The following is a 27,092-nucleotide window of genomic DNA, read 5'->3' as shown; positions in this document are numbered from 1 at the left end:
AATAATCTCAAAAAAATATACCTGAAAAAAATACAGGACTGTTTGGTCTTTGGACACCCTAAAATATAAACTTTTCTAAATAGTCTTCTAACTGAAAGATTTTTGGAAAAAAACCCCGTTGCATTATTAATAATAGTGATTATAATTAGCTCCTGTAGAAACCACTGCAAGAATAGGCATTGTTTCTGGTGTCCCCATAAAACAATCTCAAAGCCCAATTCTTGGAAAAAAATATTTCCCAGATACCTTATTTTGAAACCAAGCACTCAATATACTTAAAGGAAATAAAAAAGAGAATACATTTTTGAATGGATTTGCCATTTTGGATAGAAGTCATTGAGGCAAAAATTCATATGGAAAGGGAAATTGGATTTGTAATTTTGCACTTCAAATTGCTTAGCCTACTGTTTGCATAATTCCACATCCACCAGCCATCAAGAGCACACTAATAGTTTAATTGTCAGGTTATTACTACACACCTGGCTTCTTACCTACCTTGCCAGCAGCCTGAAAAAAGTCATTGGCCTCTTGCAGAAGGGCTTTCCTTTCTTCCATATGGAGGCACACTTCTTCTTGTAACAGACAGATTTTCTGATTTGAAAGTTTTAGATGTTCTTTTTCTGTATAGTCCTCTGAAAGCAAGATCCTAAATGCTTCATCTTCCAGTTGTTCCACAGTGTAATTCCATTCCTAGCGGGAAAAAATCCACTTTAGTCAATTACACATCGAAAAATAATACACTGCACGGTAATAATATAAGCATTGGAAAATGTGTACTCTTATAGGCATGAAAGCTATCATTACTTAATGCAGTATTTCTACTAGGAGGGTTTTAGTGATAAGAGTTTCCAGCAGTGGCATTCTACATTCTTTGACACCGTTTCACAGGCAGGACCAGCAGTTACTAAGATGTCTACTGTGAAAAATGGTCAAGATAAAGACAAGAAACCTCCTGGTAAGACCACACTCTCATGTCAAACAGCCCTTCAGCCCACCTATTTAATCAAGAAGAAATCAAAATATTGCCTAGATAATAGCAGCTTGCAGTGAGAGAGTTTCTGCTAAGAGATGTCTGGTAATCACTTCAATCAAATGGCCCTCCCTTACAGCAGGTTGTGCCATCATCCTTGCCACTCTCCATTGTACAGTTTTCCTGATTTCCTACACAAAATATTAAGTCCACTCAAAAAATATCACTGTCTTATCTGATCATGAACCTTTCTAGTGGCAGTGAGAATGATAAGAATTACAATTAAAAGAAAATGAATCAACTTACAGTGAAATTATTCCATGTAAGAGTATTTAATTGTAACAAAATGCATAAATTTGTTTGGTACAAGATGCCCAACAGCAGATTTTAGATGATCTAAAAGCAGATATTAAACCCTACCTTGTTTATATTGAGGCTAGGCTCTTCTCAAGTTTTCACACAAGCTCAAAATCCCAATTTATTATAGTAATTTATATTTTAAAACATTCCACAAACATTACAACATTGCACACTCTCTGAGGGTATTAAATTTAGTTAGACTCATTTGCTAGCCTGTTGAAACATTCCTCAAACTTGGATAAATTTTCTATAAAACAGCTAGCGACAGCTTCATTTTCAGCTTTCTATTTATAAGGAAATGTTTCTACACATAAAAAGCCTAGGCTTTCCATCAACAGGACATAAAAAATCAGTGGAAAAATCTTAGTTAGCTTCTTCTGTTCTTCAGACCTCAACATGCTAAATTCATAACAATCTGCCAGTCAGCACAAACATATTTCTTACTCATTTTCCTTGAAAGGAACACACAGCCTACTCTTACACTGACTTTTCAATTTACCAGGAGATGCTTGTGAATTGCTCTGACATGTTGAATGTGCCTCCTTAGCTTTTGTCACTATTCTTTTCCTCACTGCAGTGAGTCTTAAAAACTTGCTTTCACTACTCCATTTGGCAAGGAAATTTAGTCCTTTCTAGGTTCTCTGATTAAACAGGTATTTTTAAGAGTGTTAAAATTGATTAATTAAAAATATTGTAGCTTTAATTAAAAGTCTTGAATATTTTTCTGCCTTCTAAAATATTCAGCAAAAATTGGGGGGGGGGGGCAGAATGCAGAAATATCTCAAAATTTATCTTGTTATTAAACAATTATTGTGGGATAAATTGACTTTTTTTGTCCATACAATAAAACTTTTGGACTTTGAATCAAAACCTGAGAAGCTGTATAAAAGTTTTTTCACTGTAACGTTCTAGGCTTAAGCTCAGAAAATTTTGAAGCACATTCATTTGACTTCAGATCATGATCCATATATTAGATAAAGCAGCAAATACAATATAAGTCAATGAAATATAAAAGTATGCATTTTTTTTCAGAATATGTGATAAGTTAGCTTGTTCTCTTGTATGCAAAAATGTCCACAACTGAACTTTTTCTGAGCCCCAAATCTGTCATTGGTTCATTGCATACATCAGCACATTGATAATTTAGTCCTTGTGAATATTCAAAAGGCTTTTCCCTTCAGGAACTACATTGCAGTATAAATACCAATACAATCATATTATATTATTATTGTCAAATTACAAAAGAAGTAGTGGGCACTAATAAAACCACAAGGGGTTGTGAGCTGCTATGACCATTACCATATGATGTGCCTTTTGGGAAGTTCAGTGAATGGCTGTAGCAGTGTATTTAACAGTGAACTGATAAAATCAACAAGCAGAAAGAGCAAAAATAATTCAAAGTCAGAAAATTGCTGAGATATGTTAAAAATTATTTGGCCACAAAGTGGTGCTAGCAGCTCTTCTTTACCATGTCCAGCACCTCCAGGGCACATAGAAATGTGACAGCAAGCAGGTAACCAGTGCCAGCACACCCTTATTGAAACACCAGCTCCTAAATGTGCCTCTTCTCTCAAATCTTGGCGTGGGGGGAGCTGGGAAAACCTTGCAGGAATGGGGGGCAGGAGGATTATTTTAAAGTCTGTGAAGGTTGAGGGCTTTTTCCCCAATTATGATTTCTTGGGTTTGTTTTTTGGTCTTATAATTTTACAAACTAGTGATAATGTTTTTATGGGTTTTACATGTTAGCAAGGTGAACTTGTGGGGGGAGCTGGGAAAACCTTGCAGGAATGGGGGGCAGGAGGATTATTTTAAAGTCTGTGAAGGTTGAGGGCTTTTTTCCCCAGTTATGATTTCTTGGGTTTGTTTTTTTTCTTGATAATTTTACAAACTAGTGACAATGTTTTTATGGGTTTTACATGTTAGCAAGGTGAACTTCAACATAAGACACCAGCTTGAGAAAATAATAACAACATTGAATCATTCTCTTTTCTCCTCTCAGCCCAGTCCCATAAATTACATGCTAAGCTTGTAAATCCCTCTTAGGCTGGCCTCTGAACAACTTAAGAAACCATTTCTCCTGTTCAGCTTAATGCAAAAATACACGTGAGTAAACACATTGTGTGAAACAGTTCAGACATTGGAAATTTCCACTTAAAAAAATGTCTGCTTTTCCAACATTAAACTTGCTCTGCATATCTACTACACAAAGCATTTTGCTCTGAGCTACAGCACACATATGAAATGTTACTTGAAAAGATTTATTTATGCTGCTTTGGAACAGGTACCTCCTTTATTCTGTTTTCAACATCTGCAGTTCGGTGCTGCAAAAACTGATGCCTATAACTCACAGCTTTCTCAAAGCCCCATAACTCACAGCTTTCTCAATTATAATTTCAGTTTCAACCAGTTTCAACCTGGCCACTCTTCTGCACATCATAAGCAAAACCAACATGCTCAGTAATATTCCCTTCGAGAATTTAATTTCCCTCTGCTAGAACATGCTGGTAGGAAGAAATGCATAAGGCTTAAAAAGATAAGATCCTCGAAATAATAATTCACATGGATGCATAACAAAAATGTTTAATGCTAAACATTTTAAAATTACCTCATTAAAAAAGGAAATGAATTAAAAATTATATGAATGATCTATTACATAATGTACGGGAGAAGAATTTTTAGGTGAAATTGTAATAAGTGTTATTATTAAAAGTTATTTCCTAGATACTCAACCATGAAAAATATTATTATACAAAATGAAAATGCCTATTGTTTTCTGCACTTGCACTCTAATTTCTAATTCAGAGAGCAAATTACAAGAATAGCCTCTGATAATGAAATGTGGGGAAGATTAATGACTATTTGGTTAAAATTCAGCAATGTTTTAGAACACCTATTGTTGTGTCTCTCTCTGAAAACACTCCATAGTGTACTCATTTACTGGTTTATCTGTTGTCCTTGTGTCAAAGGTCTGTTCAGAAGAATTTATCTTTACATGCTCATCTTCCCTTAAAAAAAAAAATAAATAAAGTATTTTTTGACATGCTGCTTGGAGAAGCATTAGAAATATTATTGTATTGTTTTCATGACAGCCTTGAAGCAGTTACCTGTTAATTATGCAAACAGGCAAACATGTGACATTTAATGACAAAGCTTACAGGGAAACAGATCTGTGAACAATCAGAAGCCTCTTATTATCAATACAATTCCTATCAATCAATACAATACAGATCTGTGAACAATCAGAAGCCTCTTACTATCAATACAATAACCTTTAAAAAGACATTTAGTTCTACTGGGATGGTTTCTGGATGAAAAAGACCTCCTTGGTCATCTGGGTTATCTGAATTCAATTGCATGAAAAAGATATCTTGGGGAATGGTCCTGACCCAGCAACAGCACTTACCTGATTACAGCACAACACAGTTACCTAAATAAGGTTCTCAATATAAGCAATTTATTTCATACTAAAATTATTTCTTCTTACAGCAACATTTTCTTTAATCTCATCTTGCTTTTATGAGTGGTGGTAACAGATTTATTTTTTTGGAAAACTGATATTAACTATGAAAGTAGCATTTTCAATTACTGTTATTCACAAGAAATACATGGACAAATACATCTTCCAATCATGTACTCGGTTCACTGACAATTAATCATGGTAAAAATGGTTGGGGTTTTATCCTTTGTAAACACTATCATTTGTTAAAATTCTAATCAAATTTCCTTTTCTTTATTTTTCACCTCAGGATTTTACATGTAAATTACCAATGTGCAACTTGATCACTAAATTGAAAAACCAACTAAACACCATCAAGGATTATTCTTCTAACTTATGGGTAGCTTTTAAAATTTTAAATTAAAAAAAAAATCTGAGAAACATGGAGGCCTTGCATTAAAAGAAGCAAAATTACTAAAATAATTTAGACATATAGAGATATATATCTCATGTACATTACAAAATGTCTACTCCTATACACGCTTGTTCAATGCCCAAGTTCATGTTTTGCTACTCATTTTTAAAGATGCTTCACCAACAAATTATGGTATTTCTTACTTTCACTTTGACTTCCATTTCTTCAAGTTCCTGAAGTAACTCTTCATTTTCCAATAGTGATGAGCCTAAGTTTTGCTTCTGAAAGTAATCTCTGATATTTTTCTTATACCAAGATGTTACCTAATTAAATAATAAAAAGAACTCAATGAGGAGTTTGAGAAGTTATTGTCCATTTAAAAAAATATGTACAAGGCAATTTAATTAAAAAAAGAAAAGCCTCACCTTTTCATTCCTTTCATTCATGCTTCTATTTAAACCCTTACATTTGTGTTGGAAGAAATGCAGACAGAAAGGACTAATACCAAAGCAAGCACATAGTGGATATACGTGACAAAACAGACAAAAATGTATTCATCAAGTATGAGCAAATTGTAAACACAGTAGAAGAAGAATAAGGTTATAGCCATGCATAAAATAAAGGCATGATTTTTCATACCATAAAGATATTGTACATTCTCCCTTGACATGACTTAGAGTGACTTAAACACTTGCATACAGTAAAATACTACAAATCTGTGTATTTCTGACCTAATAGAACCTCTCCATCCCTGGCTTGAAAAACCCAGTAAAGATAATGGGATACTATTTTGTAGAATAATCTTATGTAGCTTCACAAATTTATTACATCTTACAAACCTTTTCAGCAAGTATGTGCAGCAAAAATGCAATATACAAATCATCTAAATTCCACAGAATTACTTGCATTTATATCTGCTTGATTCATAGTAGGTGCCTCTCGCTTTCTTTGTAAACAACACATGGCAAGAATTCCTGAGTGAAGCTCCACATGTTAAAATAATATCCAGAATTAGTTATTGGTATCAGGAAGACTTCCTCCAATATTTCCAGTCTGGAAAATCACTACTATACTTAGATCACAGTCAGCATACTAAGAATTTCTGTACTCTAGGTACTACAGATTTTAATAACCCACTGGAAATCTTTTGTTGTTGTTGTTTTATCTGCTTATGTAGAATCATGCTATTTTTAATAAATTTAAGCAATTATAACAAATGAAAAACCCTTTAAAATACATTGGAAGTATTTTCAGTTACACATAAAAAATGCTCACATTATGAGTCCAAGAGACCTAGGAAAGTAAGGGAATTGTTTTAACACTAAGCCTTCATTTCTTGAGTATATCCTCCAGATGTGTACTTACTGACTGAAACATTTTTCCTGGAAGTACATTTTCACAGAATATTTGCTATGGGTTCATCAAAAAACAAATAAATGGAATGGACAACAAAAACTGTGCAAAAAGGGAAATAAAAATTCATTTGCAAATTAGGGCTGGCGGGTTTTTATCATGGATCTGTTTAGCAAAACAAACCAGTATTTCTGTAATGTTAGGCAGAGGAAGAAGTAATTTTTTAACCCTGTTATAGCAAAGTGTTCACCCCTTTACCACTTGGCAATATTCCTTTCCATTACAGTGAGTTTAATCAGTTGGCTTCCACTGCAGCTAATACCTCTGAGTGATTTCATTATGCTACCTTGGCTCTGAAGGAATGGCTGAGCATTCTTAACTTGCTTTATAAGCAAGAAACACACAGAATTTCACTTTCAGTGATTTTGCGGAAGGTATGGGAAAGGAGACAAGGTTAACACAGCAGTTTGAAAATACGGTGGTTTTCCTTGATTGGTTGAAATCTAAAATCACTCCTGTTTTTCAAGAATTAGATTTTATCTTTTGTTTACAGTAATTATTGTTTAGATTAATTACCTCTTCTTCCAAAGATAATTAATTATGCATAAAATAATCCAATCTGCCTTTGATTTTCATTAATGAAAGAGATATCACAAAATATGATGCTGACACTTCCATAAAGGAAACTATGTAAAATAAATATGCTTTCACACATTGAAAATTCTGAAAAAGACGTGTTACAATCATGACTATCAGATCATCACATTCCAGTTAGAGAGCAAAGGGAGATGTTGCATTTTCAGTGTTTCATAACCTGGTAGTAAGGGATAAACAACACACAGATTGTGCATCCCTCTAGACTACACAGTTGTGCCTGGCAAAACAGAAGCAACACAAAGAGCAAAAAGCTACTCTTAGAGTCAATACAGCAGAGCATGTCTCCAGTACTCTGCTTTCTCTGTATTCCTTTAACTTCCACTAACATCAAACATTCAAAGTTAGGATTTCCTCAAAGAGATGTAGCCAAGAAATATAGGTCTAACAAATCTATTTAAGCTCCTTTTCTGTTTGTACTGTCTAACAGTTGCTAGGTTGTTTTCTGTACTGTGATTTCCCTTGATGTTGCATGTGTTACCTGGGTCTCCTGCTGGTGCCACAAACAAATTTGCAGAACCTGCTCCAGTCCTTGGCGCTGATGTCTGAGGAATTTGTCCAGCTGCCGCCTCCTGTCCTGCAGCATCTCAAGGAGATTGTCAATCTTCAAGCAGCTGCTGTGGGCTCCTTGTATCAGCTCTGGATTTGCATTTGGCCCCTCACATTTGAATTCTTCTATGAATTGAGTTAGGTCATGGCTTTTGTTTAAAAGAGCAAATGACTTCTCCAAAAGTTCTGTAAGAACAGAATTTCATCAGGAGAAAACCCAGAGTGCTTTGTGATTCTAGGACCATATTTCAAATATTACTCAAGCATCTTTCAAGCTATCTATTTGCATTCATGACCACAATGTATTTTCATGCATTGCATGAACTTGAATGCTTACTTTAGAAGATATATATGCACTAATATATTTCAATTTGGACAGCTCTTATGTAAACCTACGAAGGTACAATAGTGTATACACAAAGATACATACACACACGTACGATGGTGTACTGAGAGTCACCAAAACAAAAGCCAGAAGCATCATTGTTTTCTCAAAACTGATCTCTTTTTGTTGATTTGCCAACCTGTGGGAAAGCTGAAGTGGAATTTTCTACCCTGCTTCCCATGTGGGTCAGGACCCGCTGCACTTTTTCACTAGTGATGCAACTAGTCAGGCAAAGCACCCTAAATCTCCTCTTCTCACAAAAAACACTCAGGGAAGAAGCAGAGTGGGAGGCCTCTAGTTCTTCAGACCCCAAGGATAACAAGAGAGATTAGTTTCCACGAGCTCACTGCCACAAGCTTGTCCATTTTACTTCTTACCTTCCAGAAAAGTGGTATTAATCAGAAATGTTTAATTTCGGTCCATCCAAAATTGAACAAAGATAGAAATGGGTAAACAAATATATTTCATAAGTTTTCACTTTTTAAATTCCATTTCAGAGTTCCTTTGTGTTATTTTTTTTTAATTCAGGAGTGATCAGCATTTGTGATAGAATACTTATAATATACTGGTATAGTCAATACTTGGTCAGGGTGGTATTTTCAACCACCTTTCTTTGGAGCAGGTAGAGAGTATCCTTCTTGGAGAAAGCACTGGTTATTTTTTATCAAATAACTCAATATCAGCTTTCAAAAATCTTATTTTACTTTAGGGTAGAATAAGAAGTCAATAAATTGCAGCTACTTTCCTCCATCTGAGGGAAGGCTTATTGCCATCAAAGCAGACTTTGTCTGGCAAATAATTTCATCTGATGCTTACAGTTACAGACAGTCTTTTCAGCAGTAAATTGCTGCCAGATACTTCAAGTTTAAATTGGTATGCAGTGAACAATTTGCTCCCATGAAGATCTATTTGGAAGACCCAAAATCCATATTAATGTTATCCAAGTTTGATTCTCTGTTCAGCCTCCCAGGAAGAATACCTGGTGTTCAAGGTAGCTAAAACTGTTTTAGCTAGTGCTCCACTAGTGAATAATAAATTATGATTGATATTTTGCCAAGTTTAATTTTAAAATGTTATTAAAATTACAAGGACAGAGTCTTAAGACTTATACAAAATGCAGAACCATATGGAATTGGAAAGGTGTCAGAAGCAGCCACACAATTAGATTGGTTCCAGAAACTTTTTTCTCTTTTTGATTTGAACATGCCACAATATAGCATAAGGTACTTCACGTGAAAGCTTGAATAAAGAAAAAGAATTTGTGGGAATGAAAACTTATGGGCAAAGGTATGTGCAGGAAAGTTGTTGAAGGTGAGATGCAAGGGCTAGCTTGAAACCAGGAGTTTTACATCTTTCAGCAAGACTGATAAAATCTCTCTCACTGTTATATTTTTCCAAACAGAACATTTGCGTATTTGTTATAGAATTTTTTTTAATACACACAGAAAAAATAAAATTATTCCCTCAAGAAGTCAGCACATAAGCACATGCTGTCAGGAGTGGTATTCTGTTTGTACCTTTTGTATGATGCTCTTGTTGCAGAAGAAGTTCTCTCAAAGAGTCAATATTGTCAAACTCTTGAGTATTTTTCAGGAAATCTTCAACTTGGTCAATTTTAACAGCAAACTACATTAAGGAAACAAAGGATAGGGAGAAGCACACAGTAATTTTGTTTTGCATAACTACATCAATCTTGGTATTATTGGGAAAGTTCATGAGAATTTGTAAATTCTTGGAGAAAGGCTTTTTCAGTGAATGCCAGATACAGATGCTTTGTGGCCTCTATGCACCTTCTGAGTTGTTTTTTTCTTTCAGGTACTGATGGATTGAAGGATTTTAGTTGACACAATCTGTAATTACAGTTTGCCACTTTGTGAATCATCTTTCCTACAAAGCCTTATGCCAAATCTAATTTCTTTGTATAATACACATTATCAGCACACAATAATTAGTAGATTGTTGATCTTAGACTTCTTAAAGCAGTTAGTATTTGCTTCTGCAACTTATAGATGGCATTAGCATAATACAGAAACAAAATTATCAGGGAGAATTATTAAACTCTAAGTTCCAGGATGTGATGACATTGATCATGAAGCTACACAGAGTGGACAAAAACCTGCAGGGTATGGAATCCCTCTCTTCTTTGGCTCCCTGTGTGTAGCAGTGAATTATGATAAGAGAGAAATGGGTTAACAGGGATGACACAGTTTTTCGTTTCTTGGTGTCCATCTGTACACCAAAGTCTCAGGTAAAGCGCTGTCAAGTTAGACTAATGTTTGCTTTTTGTAATTACAATAACTTATGGATATTTTGGTGTAAAACTTTCAGTGACCAATAATCAGTGAAGGCACCTGACAATAAGTTCATTCAATGCCAAATAATTTTAATCATAAGGAATGAAAGCTATTCTGCAGAATATTCCTAGCCACTGAAATACATATTTTATGGTTGGGTCTAGTTCCACTTTTCACTGGCATTTTCTGCAAAGTACAAATTCAGGAGACATTGTGACTAAAATATTTCTTAAAGTCTACATGGCGTTTTGTTCAGCTTCATCCTGCACTATCTGAAAGGCTGAAAAGGAAGGATCCTTAGAATTTAATTTTCTTGCTTGCCTCAACCTTTAGGAATGCAATGAACAATATAAAACACATTAAAATTACAATGGTCAGAGTACCTGTAAGATGAGAGCAGCTTCAAATCAACAGTTATTTGATTTAAATACAAACCTCCAGAGCGTTTTCAAAGAACACTGAAGTAAGTTCCAGAAGTGCTTGTCGTTTCTCCAACATAATGATGAGTGCATCCCACGCATCCCCAAGGGTCTCTGCCATGGCATCATAAACCTGACTCTTTTCTTTGTTCTCCTCTGCAACCTTGTCTGCTTCCTGCAGCAGGTCCCATACCTTGTCTTCCAGAGCCTGAGAAGGAAATACACGAAAACAAAACAAACATAAGAAATCTGTACACAAAATCCACATCACTGTGCTGATACCCGTGTCAGGATATCTTTACAGTGGGTCTGTATAGGAGCCACAAACCTTCTACTCCTGCTTTATTTCCAGTTCCTAGTGATAGTACTGTTGCTATTTCTTATAACAAGCTTCTGAATTTCATCTGCACTTAAGAGGAAATAGTTTTCTAAAATTCACATACAAACAAGATTTAAGAGAATGTATCATGTTTTCTCTAATATTTACACTCCAATGTTTTTACATTTCCATAAACACAAGTCTGTCCTCCTGGAAGTGGTAGCAATGCAGATGTTTTGATTCCTCTTTCATATGCCATCATATTACACTACTGGACAGTATGAGTTTTAGAAGTTTGGGAGGTAATTTACTCATAAGTTTCTGATTACTACAATGCAATCCAGATAAGAGTGATTAAAGCATAAACACATTCTCCAAAAAATCACACCTAAGTTATATAATATTTCAAGTTCAGCTTGCTGCATTGCTTAAGCTGGCCACGAAATAATAATGCACTATTGTCAAAATAATTCTTCTGTGTTTCATTCCTTTTATTAACCTCAGCACAAGAAAGATAACTGCCGGCCCATTTCCAGCTTATGTTACAAATCTTTAGTGTGTCAGAAAAATTGATTAACATTTGTTCTCTGTTCTTCCCAACCCCCATCCTGGGTTTTATCATGAGCATGAATTAATGAAGTGTCACTTTTTTTGTTATTAGAGGTGCTACCACATGAATATGTAATGTGAAAAGAAATTTTTATTAGGCAATTGAAACGACCATTCATATACTACTGGATAAAAAGTTGATAACCAACTCTAAGAGAAGCCTTTATGATGTTACCTTCTTGATGAGGCATAAAATTGTTACATGCATAAAAACTCAGTAAAAGTAGTGGCATTCATTAATCATCCAACATGAGATATTAACATTCTAGAACGGCTCTGTAACGAATATAACAGGAATTAAATGAGTATATGAGATATTGATAGTCTCTTTACTAACTCAACATCTTAATATCAGTTAATGAGAAGCATTATAGTCATGACAATGCTGATATTAAAAAAGGGGTAAAATATTCTCAGAACCTTACACCCAAACTGCTTGTCACTACAAGGTTAATTTTACCAAAATATTAGGCCACTTTCACAGCTGGTCTGAATATGCTGTAGAAAACCAGATGACATCTGAGGTAGTTCCATGTGGAATTTCTTGGCAAACACTAGTTTTCAAAGAGCTGACTATATTATATTTTGAAATAAAACTAGGTATGCTTTTATCCTAATATTACATCAGCTTCAGCATATTTAAAAGACATTTCAAATGCTAAATCTTTCCTAACTATGCAAGATCAATGCTACACAAATGGTATAGGACCCAGAAGTAGATTTTCTTCTTTTAGAAGCCTTTTTTCTGAACAGGTTGTTAATTACCATTTATCCCTGACAAGTAGGCTGTTTTCTAGTAATTGATTAGCTGTGAGGAATAGCTAACCCCTAAAACACAGAGAAAACTGGAATATTCTTCAAAGGTTATCAGTCATGCTCCCTGCACTTTTTAAAATTCAGTTACTATGAGATTAATTCAAATGTAGCCAAAGAAAATTAGAAGGTTAAAGCAAACCAAACTGCAGCATTTAATGAAATGCGAAACTAGTGTGCATAAAGTTAAAAAAAAAAAAAAGAAAAAACAGAAAAAAAACCCTATGAAGCTGTTCATGTGTAATAGTCTTTTTGTGTTTAGAACTGAAAAAAAAAAAAAACACACAAAAAAAACCTATGAAGCATTCATTAATGGAAGTTTTCAAATACAGGCTTAATTTTTTCTTTAGCCTGGATTGCATGGTTTAAATGGTTCACTCATTTAAAATGGGTGTATATTTTATTGCCTTCAAATAATAGCTCCTGTAATGCTACAAAAAAACTAATATAGTATCACAAGAGTTATCATGTGGTCTGTTTTCTCAGCAACAGAAAAAATTACTTTTTGAGAAGACAGACTAATTTAAAAAAAAAAAAAAGAGAGAAACATTTTACAGGAAACTACTCTTTGTTTGAGAAACGTTTCAAATACCTAAGATGGTCAGAGTGATATTATGGTTTTATTGCCTTAAGTTTAAAATTATGGTTCCCACAACTGTCAAAGCCACTAGCTACTGTGAACTTGCAAAAAAATTATCCTCAACTATGTTAGTTTCTATATACTACATATATGAATAGTTTATTTTTAAAGAGGACTGATACTACAGGTTTTCTACTTTTTATCTTTGAAAAATAACCCTTTTATCAACACAGACCCAAGGAATAATTTGGACAGGACTCTTCAGGTCATCTGTCTAACCCCTTTGTCTAGTTACTCAAGGACTTTGCCCTTCAAGTCTTAAATATTCCTAACAATGGAACTTTTGTTTTGCAGAACTTTTTTGCACAGCTTGTTCTAGAATGAACTCATTTTCATGGTCAAACTTTTTTTCCCTAATATCCAATTGGTATTTCCTTTCTTCCAACTTGTATCTCTTGATCTAGAAGCAAACTTAGCAAGAGGAAAAATGTATTTCCATCAAAAAAAAAAAGATGACTTATGGTAAACAGACTATTTCACTGAAACCTGAATTTTAATGAGGTTTTTATCAATTAAGTCAACTTAACAGAGCTTTCCAGCAAAGACTTAAAATTATTCCAAACAGTCCTGGAATCTCGTGTTTCATTCCCTGTGAACACAAAAAACCGGAAGAGTGGAGTTCTCCTTGGACTCTGAGAAGCTGGAATGAGGCTTGACAGCACAAGGAATGCCTAGCATGCAGTCAAAAAGGAGCTCATGCAAACATGCAGCTTCTGTTGCTGTCAGTAAAACCATGCCAAAAAAGCATTGCTCTGAAAACCACAGACCAATTTCACTTTCTATTAAATATCTATGATATGTCTAATTCTACCACACCAAAAGAAGAGCACTGGTGGCTTAAAGGCAGCAATGTTCTGGTTCAGATGGACTGAAGGGATACTGGGTGGGTGCAATCCCAGCCTGCAGCAGGAATGCTCCCTGCCTGGCGATGCAGCTGCTGTGCAGCCACACCTCTCTCCCCACTCCTTCTCAGGGCACATTTTCCTCTGATATTGCAGCAAAGACAGAAAAGTCTTTTATGTAAGTTGTGTTGGATAGTATAACTTCTGTATTAATTTGTCCATTGTTGGGGCACTTTTCTTTCTGTTAAAAGAGCAAGGAATGAGAGGGGGAAATTATCTTTTGCCTTTCCTGAGTTGTTGTACACTGACTACATAACTTGGAATTTTCAGAGGTGTAAACTACCCTCCCATTCTCTTAGCACCGAGATGCTGCTAAAATTAACCTTTAGTTAGTGTTAAAAGGCAGTGCTGAGATTATACAACACAGTTGTTAACTTGAAGTCTGGAAAATAGTCATAAAGCTACGTCAAGACAAATATTATTTGGGTGAAAATTTTGTTCATACACATATTGAATTTGATGAGCTAGCTGAACTACCACTGGAAAAAAAAAAAAAGATATTTATTACATTACCTTTTCCTTTTTTTTTTTGTTAACCACTTGTCTTTTCCTTTTTTTTTTTTTTTTGTTAACCACTTCCAAAAGTCAGCTCTGGTTTGATAAAAATGGAGCTGAACTTTGCTGCCAGCTGTACTGTTGGGCACCTCAACAACTAATTGCCAATAATTCAGAAAATATTAACAAATAATTTCTTCCATAACAAAATTACTGAAAAATAAGCATCTTGAAAATATTTTTGCTTAAAATAACTGAAAGGCTTATTTAAAATATATCAAGTGCAAAAATGAGTGTATTATATTAGTGCTTTTTGAAGAATGTAATTTTCTAATTTTTTCCTCCTGGCTATTAGCATATAAATTAATATTTTGCAATTTAAGCTCTGTGAATTAAAGAAAATAAAATAAATAGGAGCAATCCTCAGGTTCATGAACAAAATTAACAACAATTATGGTTTTAATCTTAAGTTTATGGGCTAGATTCTCTTCAGTTTTGTGGCTGTTCTGCCACAGTCTCTCTCATGATAAAAACCAGAACTTTGGAAGCAAACCAAGAATGCCTTATTGGGAATTTTAACATTTTTATGGACACACACACACACTCTCTCTTTTTTTTTTTTCCCCAGAAGATCCAGTGAGTTTTAATCTTGAGAGATCCAAGCACTAGGAAATCATGTTATCTCCAAGTAGGGCTTATGTTGGAAACAACAGGAGAATGGCAGAGAAACGTCTATGCAAAGTGCAATCTATATCTTCTTGCCTCCTGGAAATTTTGTCTCAGGTTTTATAGGTTTGATTCTTCTCATTTTTCTTTTTAAATTGTGAAGAATGAGACATCCAAATGAACATATGCATATTTCCAGAACATATAAAGCTGCTGAAAGTTACCTAAGGAAGGATGAGTCAGATATTGGGAAAGAGACTTCCATGAAATCACAGAAGTTGATGGTTTCAACAAAACTGGTGCTGCTGATGTACTCTGATTTAGCAAAACAGAAACAGAATATAATAGCTTAGAACCAGAACCTAATAGATGAGACTACTGAGGGGAATTTTAACTGGATGCAAACATTGCATACATGTTCTCTGTTTAGTCTCCGTTTTAATCTTTCCTGTTCAACATTTATTCTTTCAACTCTATTAATAATAACACATCTGTTTCCTAATCCATAAACATTTGAAATGGGGCCCTTTCTAAAACTTATATTCTGGGTTTTTTTAAAGTAGTAGGGTGTTCCCAATTCCTAAATTTAATGGAACAAATGTAATTCAGTTATGAATATGCTAGAGTACATTTTATCAAAGCCAAGTATTTTGGATGTCTTTTTCCCTACAGCCCTGAAGACCACACACCAATTTTTATCATTGTAATTCTGAACATTAAAAGAGCTTCAAAATTTTTCTAAAAATTACTGTTTTCTCTTTCAACAAATCTATTCCAAATGCTGTTTAAAGTACCATCTGCCTTGCTAAATGTCAAACTGTTTGTTTGGGCTTTTTTAACCCTGACAGCATTGCTAAGTCAAAACCAATTCCCTGAAATACTGAGCTGGATTACATTCCTTTTCCTCTAGCATCAGAAGTACTGTATGTAAACTGATCACTCTGCCAGATTTTGTCCTTACTTACACCTGTGAATCTTCAACATATTAAGCTGACAGAAGAATTTTGCCTGATTATTTTGATTATAACTTGCAATAAATATACTGGGATGAAAACAATGAAGTTAAACAGCAAAGGGGTGATCAAAACCTAGAATGAGTTTTACAGAAGAACAGGGGATAATACCAGAATGGACAACTATTCCATAAATTATCTTCTAAAAGTTGATAGGTTCATCTCTACTGATTCCAAAGATGTACTTGGTATGAATCATCTAACTCTTGCCTTAAGCAGGACTAGTTTCATGATTGAATCACTACTCATTCAAGAATTTTTACCTGAAATTTTTAATTGGGTTAGTCTAATCAGCAAAATTACCCATATCAAGTATGGGTATCTGTCAGGATTTATTTTCCTTTCTTTTTTTAATACAACAATAAAAAAGAAATGCGGAAACAATTCAAACTGCCTCTTGACAATCTTCACACAGCTAGGGTATAATTCATTATCAAATGCTAAATGGAAAAGAATTACTATAAACAATATTTCCAAAACTGAGAATCAATCTTAGAAAAATTTTATATGAGTGGATTTAGTGACTTAAGACTATGTAATCACTGACAAGTGTTAACAACTTACTATAAGTCATAAATGGTCATGGCTGAAAAATGCACAGCCAGGAAGAATTATAACATTGCAGTCCCTTATTACCACAGCTCATATTATTGAGGAAAAAGTAGCAATTTTGAACTTAATTCTTTTATAGAATATTCATTAATCAATGCTGAACTTTCCAAGGACCACAGGCATAGACCATGAAATAAGGAGTATTTTTTCCCAATGTATTTGGATGACAAACATTCTTTAAAAGTTTATGCAAAATAAATTTTTCCACTCTGATTTGACTTGATAGTAAAATGTTATTTGAAATTTTTTCTTACAAAAAGGGGAGTTTCTTTCAAAGATAAGAATTACTGTGGGTTTTTTCCCACTCTTTAATATTTATTTTTGAAAATTAGGAGAAAAATAATCAACCTCTTGCTGTCATCAGGGTGTAGGAACTCAGCTAATTCTGAATTGCTCAAACAGGACACAGCAGTTTGTTCCAAGAACACCCAAATGTTGCATTAGTGACAATAAGGATGAGGCACTTTGCATAAAAAAAGGAAAGCAAAAACCACCTCTCTAGGATTTGGGTATTTTGGTTGGATTTGGGTGTTTGGTGGGTTTTTCCATAATTCTATTCTTCATACACTTCAAAATCCACTGCAGTGTATTAGCTAAATTCTCTATATACTGGACTGAATTCCCTCACACTCATTGGATGTTTTTAATGACTGGGTAAGCACATAGTCATTGGTATTAAATCAAATACTTGATCCCATCCAAATCATGTTTGTTCTATCAGATCTCAGTTTATGCAATCCCCCCAAAATTAAATAGATAAGTTACTGTCCATAGCTTCAAAGATGTTAGAGGAATTCATTTGTCTACATTTGTAAAGTCAACTGACCCTACAAAAAATATTAAAACATTTTTTTTAGGCGACTTCAGACTTCTCTCAGTGTCAAACACCTACACTTAAAATTATTCAGTTCTTTCATGCAAGCCTGTCACTCATTGTCCAAATGCCACCATTCCTACAATCTGCTCTTTGGAATGCCAAAATCTGATTTTAGGGCTGTTACTTAACTAAGATATTCCTAGACCAAGACAAGATATTTTAATCCTACAAACTGTTTTAATCCTAGTGTTATTCCCAATGCAATTTACATCAATTAAGGTTCAATTTAAATGTTTGTGGAATATCTGCTTCAGATTTACAAGAGGCTTGCTTGTGTTTGCAGCTGTTATAAAATAATCAGACTTTTCACAACATTGGAGAATTAAAAAAATGAATTGACATTCCTTTATATTTAGCAGTTACTGAGGGCTATAGGATTTTTTCACTTGACACTGATGTATAAAGTAGAAAAAACGGTGTCTTTCCTGCTGCTGTCAGAAGCATATTTTTCCTGAGAAGAAGCCTAATTTCCAGAGAATTACAGAATATCCTGTATTGGAATGAACCGAAAAAGACCATTGAAAATCTGCTACACTGACAAAGGCTGAATACATTTTTTTCTATGTGAGTTTAACCCAACTACCATACGGCAATAGGAGGCACAGACAGCTACACCAGCTGTTGTACTTGAATGACTGAGGAATTTTTTGTGGTTTTATCACATCTTACCTTCAGCTTGGATAGGAGGAATTCATGATCTTGAAGTAGTTTTTTAGTCTCATCTTGATTGCTGCCAATTTCCAATATATTTGGTGTTGACTCAGCTAGCTGAAGCTTCACCCATTTTCCACACTGTAATAAGCAAACAATTACAGCCTTCAGAAAACACAAGGTGTCCTTCCTTTGTTTTCTCACACAGATTCTCAGCTCACACATACTTTCCATGGTCATAGGAGCACAGGGACCATACACACAATGAAGTCACAGAGAATACAGTACAAACTTCATTTGAAACAGGTGACAAAATCCCAGACTAGTGTTATCCAAAAGGTGCTCCAATGCTGATGTTGCCTATGAAGAGTAAAATTATCACAATGAGCCAAAATTTTTTCTCTGACTCATCTCCCCTTTCAGCTGAAGATGATACAGATAGTTAAGTGAATTTGCCCAGACTAGTGTTATCCAAAAGGTGCTCCAATGTTGATTTTGCTTATGAAGAGTAAAATTATCACAAAGAGCCAAATTTTTTTCTCTGACTCATCTCTTTCAGCTGAAGATGACACAGATAGTTAAGTGAATTTAGTGGGTGAGTGGGGCAGGCAGAAGTAAAAAATGTATTGCAGGAGATGCAAAAAACTATGGCCTCCAATCTTATTTCTACCGCATACGTCCTGTGTACCTCTATAGTGAATATGGAACAAGAGCAGCAGCAGGGACATTTAACAAATAGCCTTTGGGACAGGGACCAAAGGATGCCGATAAGGACCGAAGCTGTGATGTCACTGTGATGCCACTGTCATGGTTCCACAGCACAGAGAGGGAAAATAAATGACTTCACCATCAACTTGAATCTCCTTGCAATGAAATTGCTCCCCTGCAACAGCAGGCCGCTTCACAGGAAGGGTGAAAACTGACCTCAAAAAAACCTTCCCATAAATGAGGTAAGCCATCGTGAATAATCACCTGAATTAGGTGACAACTCAACTCATTATCACCTTATTCTGCATTACATACAGACTCTAATGGCTGAGACTAGCACGTTTTCCAGGTTGCCTGGAGAATGAAAAATCAAACTGCCAATAAATTTCAGCTGAGATTCATTACTAACATCCAGATTTACTCCCAATGCAGAATTTTAGGCCAACTGAAGGTGTGGATTCCAGCTCACAAAATAGGCCTTTCGGTGCTTATAGGCACAACTGTGTGCACACAAGGGCTTACTGAAACACATGCGACTGTGGATTCATAGCTTTCAAAAATAACTACTCATTATTAAGTTTAGACTATTTTTTTCCCAAAAAATACATAGTCTGTGGAGTTTGTAGAGCCACCTATTGTGTAAAATTATTGCTGAGTACAGGTTAAAGTAACTCAAGGAGGCTTAACTGCAATCATCATGCTTTAAACACATTATGCCACTCTTCATTTAACTCTTTTTAAACAGAGTAAGAGGAACTCCTTCCAAGGCCCAGCATGTTTTGACCAAACTATTTATCCTACTGGAAAAAAAACCTGCCGGTAACCCAAAAGCTATCAAGAGTAATTGTGAACAGAAACAAGTGTTGAATTCCAAGTCTATTAGATATTGACTAACCAAATGGCCTTGATGTATCATTTTATGCTAACTACTCATTTGCCCAGAATATTTAAAAGCATTAATCATGGAGCAGCAGAAAGACCAGAGCAGACATGCCAGCAGTTGCTGCCTTACCTTAAGCACAGCTATAACAATACTGGCATCCCCAGCCTGCACGGCAACTGAGCTGACTGTTGTTGTAGAAGGCTTCTGCTCCGAGCTGGCTTCATCTGACATCGTGTTTCAGGATGGGACTGCATACATCAAAGCAGGCTCCAGCCGCTCTCGCAGGGTCCACTGCTCATTGCAGAGAGCACCAGAGTCGCTTGGATTCATTCAGTGAAACGGCTCAGCTAACACTGATTAGTCTGCCAAAAGGAAAGAACAGGAGGTTAAAAATAGACAGCTCCATTGAGTTTATCATTCTTGAGAGAGATTTGACACACCCCTAGTTTGGTAGCATTAAGCTGCCTGCTCTTCTTTGTCACCATCTGAAGTGTGAAGGGCTTCTTCCATGGACATCACCTGACATCAGTTAACCAAATTTTAAAAAGTTCTCAAATTACAACAGCTAGAAAAGAAATTACCTTTGATTCTATACTACCAAACACAATGTTATGAGGTTTCAAACATGCAACCATCAAATCTATATTTTCATTTTATACCAGTAAAATACTTTCTCGCTTACTAACTACTGAATATATATGTTCAACATGATTCTTCTGCTGAATCAGTCTTTAAACAGGATGAGCATGTGTATATATATCAAATGCTAAATCAAAACAAGGGATTTTTAATCCAAGTTAGTGACCATAACAATCACAGAAGGAAACCAAGCACTTTGAATTCTTAAGGAATATTTTATTTCTAAGATTAAGATCATTTACCTGCTTTACAATTTAATCTTAAATTGTTTCTAGAGTCTCCATTTTGTTCTAAATGAGCATAAGGAAGATCTCTCTAATACTGCTTAAACACTGCTTAAGGTTTTTATTCAGTGTGGGGAATTATTAGACACATTTAGATTACAATATTGGTTTGACATATTAATTTTATTGCCATTAGTCCAGAGCATGCCACAAGTAGCCCACACTATGGGACAGCAGCTGCTGAGTTTCCTTCCACAGAACAGCTGAGAAAGTGACACTGGTGTTTAGGCTTGCAGGTCACTTTGGAAAAACAATTCCACCCAAGAAACTGCATACATAAGTATTCTCTAAGCATCTGCTTGTTTGGTTTGTTTAAAAATATGTAACATTTAAATACATTTTTATATAAACCAGATTTATAATTAAATAAAAGAACATGCACACCTGCAATGGAACCAAGATCTGGAAGCAAATTCTAAAATAGTTTGGATTAGAAGAAATTTAAGGTAGTGACGGGGAATTTCAGTTTATGTGTCAAGGTAGGATTTTACTTTTTGTTTGTTCATTTCTTCCTCCCTCCAATTATTAGCAGATTATATTCTTAATCTGAGCACTACCTTCAAACCATGAGTTTCAAACAGGATATGAAGAAGTCCTTTATTGTGGTTTGTGCAGGACAAAATGAGCTTGGAAAACAGAAATCCATCCCTTGCACCAAAACACAACCATGAACCCTCAAGCTGCCAACCACGGAACAAATATCACACAGTTTCTGAAACTCTTTCTGACACCTGTAAGAGACCCAGGGATCCTGCCACTGAAATATTAGACAGATCTCCTTGGGACTTGTATGCCTTCCTGCAATAAGTATGGCAGAACAAAAATTTGATAATTAGTGCCAAGACAAAACCTGGGAGACAGAAGTCCTACAGAAAACTTCAGGATAGAAACATAAGAGAGCCCTATTTTGGATTGAAGACAGATCCATTCTACAAAACCTGCTAAATACTCCAGCTTTAAAAAAAAAACATTCCAGAAGACAAACTTTGGATTTTTTACCCTGCAGGCAGGACTGCACTTGGAGGACAAATAGCACTTGGCTGTTGGAAAAACTAATTAGGAAAACACAGGCAAACCTCTTTTTACTCTTACAAAATGAGTTACAAACCAATTTTGGTATTATGTCCTTGAGTTTTTGTTCTCTCAGAAGAGCATTCTAAGTGTATTTTTTCATGGCACAAGTTGGGCCAATCCATCAACTCCCAGGGGTAGCCAGACATAAGAGCTGTTTTTCACTCAAGTTAAATGAGGTATCATTTTTCATAGTGCTGACAGCTGGAAATAAGGGAAAAATGCCACACTCAAGAAGTTGACTATAAGCAAATTTGATAACAACAGAGACAAGTGATTCAGAATGTCTGATAACAAATGCACAGATATTGTATTTATTCATCTTATGCTACTCATAGAAGATAGAGACAGGGAAACGTCAGAGTAGAGGCAGAGAAAAGTTATCAAGGAATCAAAACATATCTTAGAACATAACCTGGGGGCAAAAAAAAGAGGATTTTGGCATTGCACAATGAGCAGTTTCAGCTGTGTCCAAGGGAGCAAAATTTAACAAGCATGCCTTTCTCTGTCTTGTTTACTTATCTGTCTGTTCCTCTGTCTGAAACAAACAAAAAATCCGGGTAGCAGCCAGAAAAAGGTAGGCTATTTGTGTCAGGAGAGAGAAATATTTTCCCTTTGCTACTGCTGTGTGAAAGAAGAGAGTAAAAATGACAAGAGGAAAGGAACAGTCAGCAGCTGTCCACAGGAAACAACAAAACTGAACAAAGGAAACAATCTCAGGAAAGCAGAAAAAAAGATTGAGTCTCTGTAGTGTAAATAATGTCATGTATTATCTGAAACAACTGTACATAAAAAGGATTTGAGAGGTAAATATTATAACATTCACTTCATTTCTAACACATAGGGTGTGCAATCCACAGGTTTTCCTCATGTGCAGCAAGCAAAGTGTGCTATTCACAGTTTTGATAGAGATGCATTGAAAAAGGGTCTGACTTTCTTGGAAATAAGTTTCTTTCTGTTGAGAGCTTTTAAGCTGCTGGGGCACTATGAAAATGCCTCAGAGACACAAAGGTCACTCCCTGCTGCTTCAAAACCACGAGGTGCTTCACTTGGACTGGTTTGTAGATGGTAGGTCTCCTCTTCCTTCTGTCCCAGACCTGGGGGAACAGGCATACACAGCAAAGAAGGGAAGGAAGCATCCCTCAGACTTCTGGGCTTGATGAGGCTTGCAAAAAGGTGCTTCCATAAATACTGCTTCCACAGCCCCACCTGAAACAGGGACAAAGACATCAGTCCTCTCCAAGACTGTGCTTGTTGCTTCTTACTGTTCCTATGTTCCTTCTTACCTTTTCAGCAGTGACCATGTCCAGGCATCATCAGGAATGAGGGCATGAAAGCAAGCAGCCTTGCAAGTTCCCCAGGCTCATAAAACAGTCATGAGGTCACATCAAGGATGAGCACTGAGCAAACGGTGGATTTTCCTCCTGGAAAAAGTCTCTTTTTTTTACCCTACACTGGTTGAATAAGTTTCTAGGGTGAAAAATTGGTTGAAATTGTTACCCATTGTTCCTAAAACCCCAAACCAAGAATGACAAAAACCATCCTGGCAACAGTCTAGGGACACAGGCAGGAAACAGAGGTCAGACAGTACATGGATGGCCTGTGGGGAACAGTAATTTGGAATATCATCTCTTTCTTAACACTGAAAGAAGTTTTATTGCAGAGAGCTACCCTGGAGAGAAGGCTGACAGAAAACAGAAGGGAACCGTGGCCCTTGCACACCTTCCTCTTTTACTGAGGGCCAGAGGGACAGGACAAACAGCAGCTGGGCACAACCTAAATTCCTGCATCCAGAGACAGGGCAAGGACCTGCACAGGCTGCTCCACAGCCCCAGCAGGGCCCTGGGGTTGGGGAAGTCTGTCCCCCCACAAACCCAGACACGGGGAAGCAATGGGCACCCACAGGGGCCTGGATCCCCCACAGCAGTGAGGGGTCACTGCTGCCAAGCCCTGCAGGTAGGACAGGAGCTGTGAGCAGGGCAAGAGGGAGAGAAAAATGTCATTAACCCTGTCTGGCCTCAGAGCTGCAGCACAGGCAGAAGGCATTTCTGTGTCAGTTGAGAGCTCAGGAACTTAGGAAAAGGCAACTCTAAAGCAGCCCAGGACCCTGCTGGCCCCAAAAGGAGGTTGTCCTATCCTTGCCATGGAAATAGAAAGCACAGAAGTCCCAGGAAAGGGCTAGGAAACAGCTGTGAAAAAGTGAAAAAGTCATAAAAGAGACAACCTGCTTCTCTCCAGCAAAAAGTTCCAAGAACAAACTATAGTCTGTGTTGCCTGGGGTATTGTTTCAGCTCCAGAAACATAGTTCGAGATTAATTTTATTTTAAAACATCAAAGTGTAGTGAAGAATTCTACTCTTGTATATTCCCCTTCTTCCTGTGCATCACCCCCAACAAAAACTTTTCTACTCTTTTTACTTCGTCACCTGTCCCAAATACACTTCATACCACACTAAGAAATCAGCATGAAAAGGAAAAGCTAGCCAAAAAGCACCATCACACAAAGCAGAGAAACTGCTTGTTTGAAAGTTATCCCTGTCACACTGAACATCTCTGTGAAAGAAAATAAAACACTGCTAACTAAAGCCAGCAGAAATTAAGAAACCAGCAAACACCTTAACACAGCTAATTCAGTGCAATGGTAAGAGCAAAAATCACTGTTTGTTTGCTTCCAGGGACAACAACATTTAAAAAACCCATACAGTAAACAGACATAGGGAGCAATGACAGCTGAAACATTTCAGTCCACTGGTCATCAGTTTATCATGTTCTGCTCTTTCATCCTGAAGCTTTCTCTTCCCTGTATCCCTCTTTATGGATCTTAGAGAATTTCCACAAAGTTTACATGCTATTTGTACCTAGAACCTGTAAATAAGAAATAGTACCTAAATCTCTACTATTTATTGAATGATAGAAAAATCCAGCAAATTTAACTAGGGTTAAATGTCACTTCAGCCTCCACATTAATTTTAAGAAAGCTCATATAACCTTTACATTTAGAGCTCCAGATTCTAAGTGCTATATAAACAAACACCATTCTTTCTAGCATCTGTTATTTTAAAAATTGTCTTCCAGTTCTTTACTAGTCTTATACACAAGATAAAGAGGTATGCAGCACAGAGGGACTGCTTGCATTTTTATTCATTAGGCTTGAATTCTAGAAGAGGGTATAACTGTCCTGTTTTCAGAGATTTAGAAATAATAATAATAATAATAATAATAATAGTAGTCAGCTTGGCAGTAATGCACTCATCCAATCTGCTTCCTTCATATCTGGTTATCTTAGCACATGATTCAAGATGGGCAGCATAAAAAACTAAGGTGTTGGATTCTCCACTTAAGAACCCCTGCAGCAAAACAAATTTCTTGCTCTGAGAATGGATTAACACATTAGTGCTTTCAGAAAGAAGTTCCTTTCCTTGTTAAAACTAATACCATGGTAAAAAAAATTTCTTCAGATTCTTTACTTGCAGATAACCTTGAGGTGGTTTCATAAAACAATAACTAGAGGAAGAGGATAAAGAGTAATTTGAGGAAAGGAATAGAGAGAGGGGAACACGGGCCCCTGCAATAATTCTGAAGCCACTGACAGCTCTGAGTGATTAACAGCTGTATCTCAAAGTCAAGCTGTTTGAACAGATTTCTTCAAATTGGAAGATGTTAGTTACTTGCTATCATATTTTTTAGCAAGTTTAATTTGATTTTGCTGTCAAAGACAATAAAAAATACAAGCTGGATTTACACCTTTCCTCAAAGTGATAGCTAGAGAAAAGACACACAAGAAAGAAGTGACCTGAGAACTGTTCAAGTCTACATAAAATGGCAAAATATAGACAGTGAAAATTTTAATTTTTGAATGGGGTAAAAAGTCAAACAAAACAGAGAACAATTCACAAGTGTGAATTGAAAAGGGATCATGTCTTATTTTCTCTCATGTTCCAGGTGAAAACATCAGCACATCTTCTTAAGTTTACTGCAGAAAGGCAGTGAGGCTCTCCAGTTTCCACAGAATCAGCTGGAGAACAGACTTACCCCATCAGCACCCCTGGAGAAGCTCAACATTTCTGTCTCACTGGGTGTTGTCCAAAACAAATGCCGCACAGCCTGTGGAGCTCTACCCTGCTGGATGCAAAAGTGAAGCCCTTTAGCAGCTCACAGGTGGCACAGGCACAAGTCAGCCTAGCTGAAAGGTTGTCAGCAAAGACGGTGGCCCAGGGTATTCAGCTCTGTCAGGAGGGTGAAGAGACATTAGAGGGTTCATTAGTCCGTTGTTGAGGCTCCAGCAGCAGCAGCAAGAGAAGAGTTTATTACACAGGATTACTATGTTCCCTTGCCCATGCATGAAAGGAAAGCCAACAGGACTTTTGTTACTGAATTCCTTGGGAGCATTTGAAATTCCTTCCTGATGTGGTGTGTTAGCACAGTGGAGTATGCACTCTGCACCAAATATAGACGTGAGACAGGCTACCCTTTCTCTCTGTAAAGAAGGAAGATTAAGATACAGATTAGTAATCTACATTGAACTCTCAGGGCAGCTACAAACTACCACTAATAAGGTAACTTTGGGGTACTTTGGCCCCATGCCTCTATTTTCTGTGTTTAACTTGCATTTACATTTCAGCTGTATTAAAAGACTACTTCAGTTTAATCTTTTTCAATGTTTATACATAAATACAGATGTATGTACTAAAGTTGTGAAATAAAAACGTCAGTTAAAAATCACACAGACTGTTCAGAGAGTTCAAGCAGTGTAACTGTGTTCTTAGGGCCATCTTTTAAGAGTGAAATTAGCAGCAGATGCAAAAAGATCAGTATAAGCCATTCAGTTAACAGAGGACTAATTAAATAGATACAGTCATGCAAACCACGGCAAAACAAAAACTATATTGTTGCTATTGTTCAGAAAAGTTGAGTTACACAACTTTCAGAAGGCTAAATTTAGAACACTACACAAATATATTTCCCAGACACACTTGTAATAGAACATTACTTCACACCTCTGATATTTATCCAGAAAAGAAATATCAGCGTGGCAGTTGAATTTTAGGTATTAGAGAACCAGGAGGCTTTAGAATC

General features: G+C 36.1%; 1 protein-coding gene across 4 annotated transcripts in view; it reads right to left on the bottom strand.

Annotated features, from left to right (window-relative positions):
- Window positions 1-26,391, bottom strand: part of CCDC141 (coiled-coil domain containing 141) — a 62,305-nt gene extending 35,914 nt beyond the window's left edge. The window contains exons 1-8 of one of the 4 annotated variants that reach the window (XM_039700706.1): window positions 26,049-26,391; window positions 20,153-20,385; window positions 18,451-18,573; window positions 10,852-11,043; window positions 9,640-9,748; window positions 7,670-7,923; window positions 5,385-5,504; window positions 496-690 (exon numbers count right to left, since the gene is read on the bottom strand). In XM_039700706.1, the coding sequence (XP_039556640.1) occupies window positions 496-690; window positions 5,385-5,504; window positions 7,670-7,923; window positions 9,640-9,748; window positions 10,852-11,043; window positions 18,451-18,573; window positions 20,153-20,254 (1,095 nt within the window). In that variant the 5' untranslated portion in view covers window positions 20,255-20,385; window positions 26,049-26,391. The remainder of the gene's footprint in view (window positions 1-495; window positions 691-5,384; window positions 5,505-7,669; window positions 7,924-9,639; window positions 9,749-10,851; window positions 11,044-18,450; window positions 18,574-20,152; window positions 20,386-26,048) is intronic. The other 3 variants (XM_039700698.1, XM_039700716.1, XM_039700725.1) reach the window with 3 other exon arrangements.
- Window positions 26,392-27,092: the final 701 nt, after the last annotated feature.

The sequence above is a fragment of the Passer montanus genome, unplaced genomic scaffold, assembly GCF_014805655.1.
Source record: "Passer montanus isolate IOZ18808 unplaced genomic scaffold, ASM1480565v1 scaffold1, whole genome shotgun sequence".
NCBI classification, from domain to species: Eukaryota; Metazoa; Chordata; class Aves; order Passeriformes; family Passeridae; genus Passer; species Passer montanus.
Note: the sequence above shows the minus strand (reverse complement) of the source record. Positions and strands in the feature narration are given on the sequence as shown.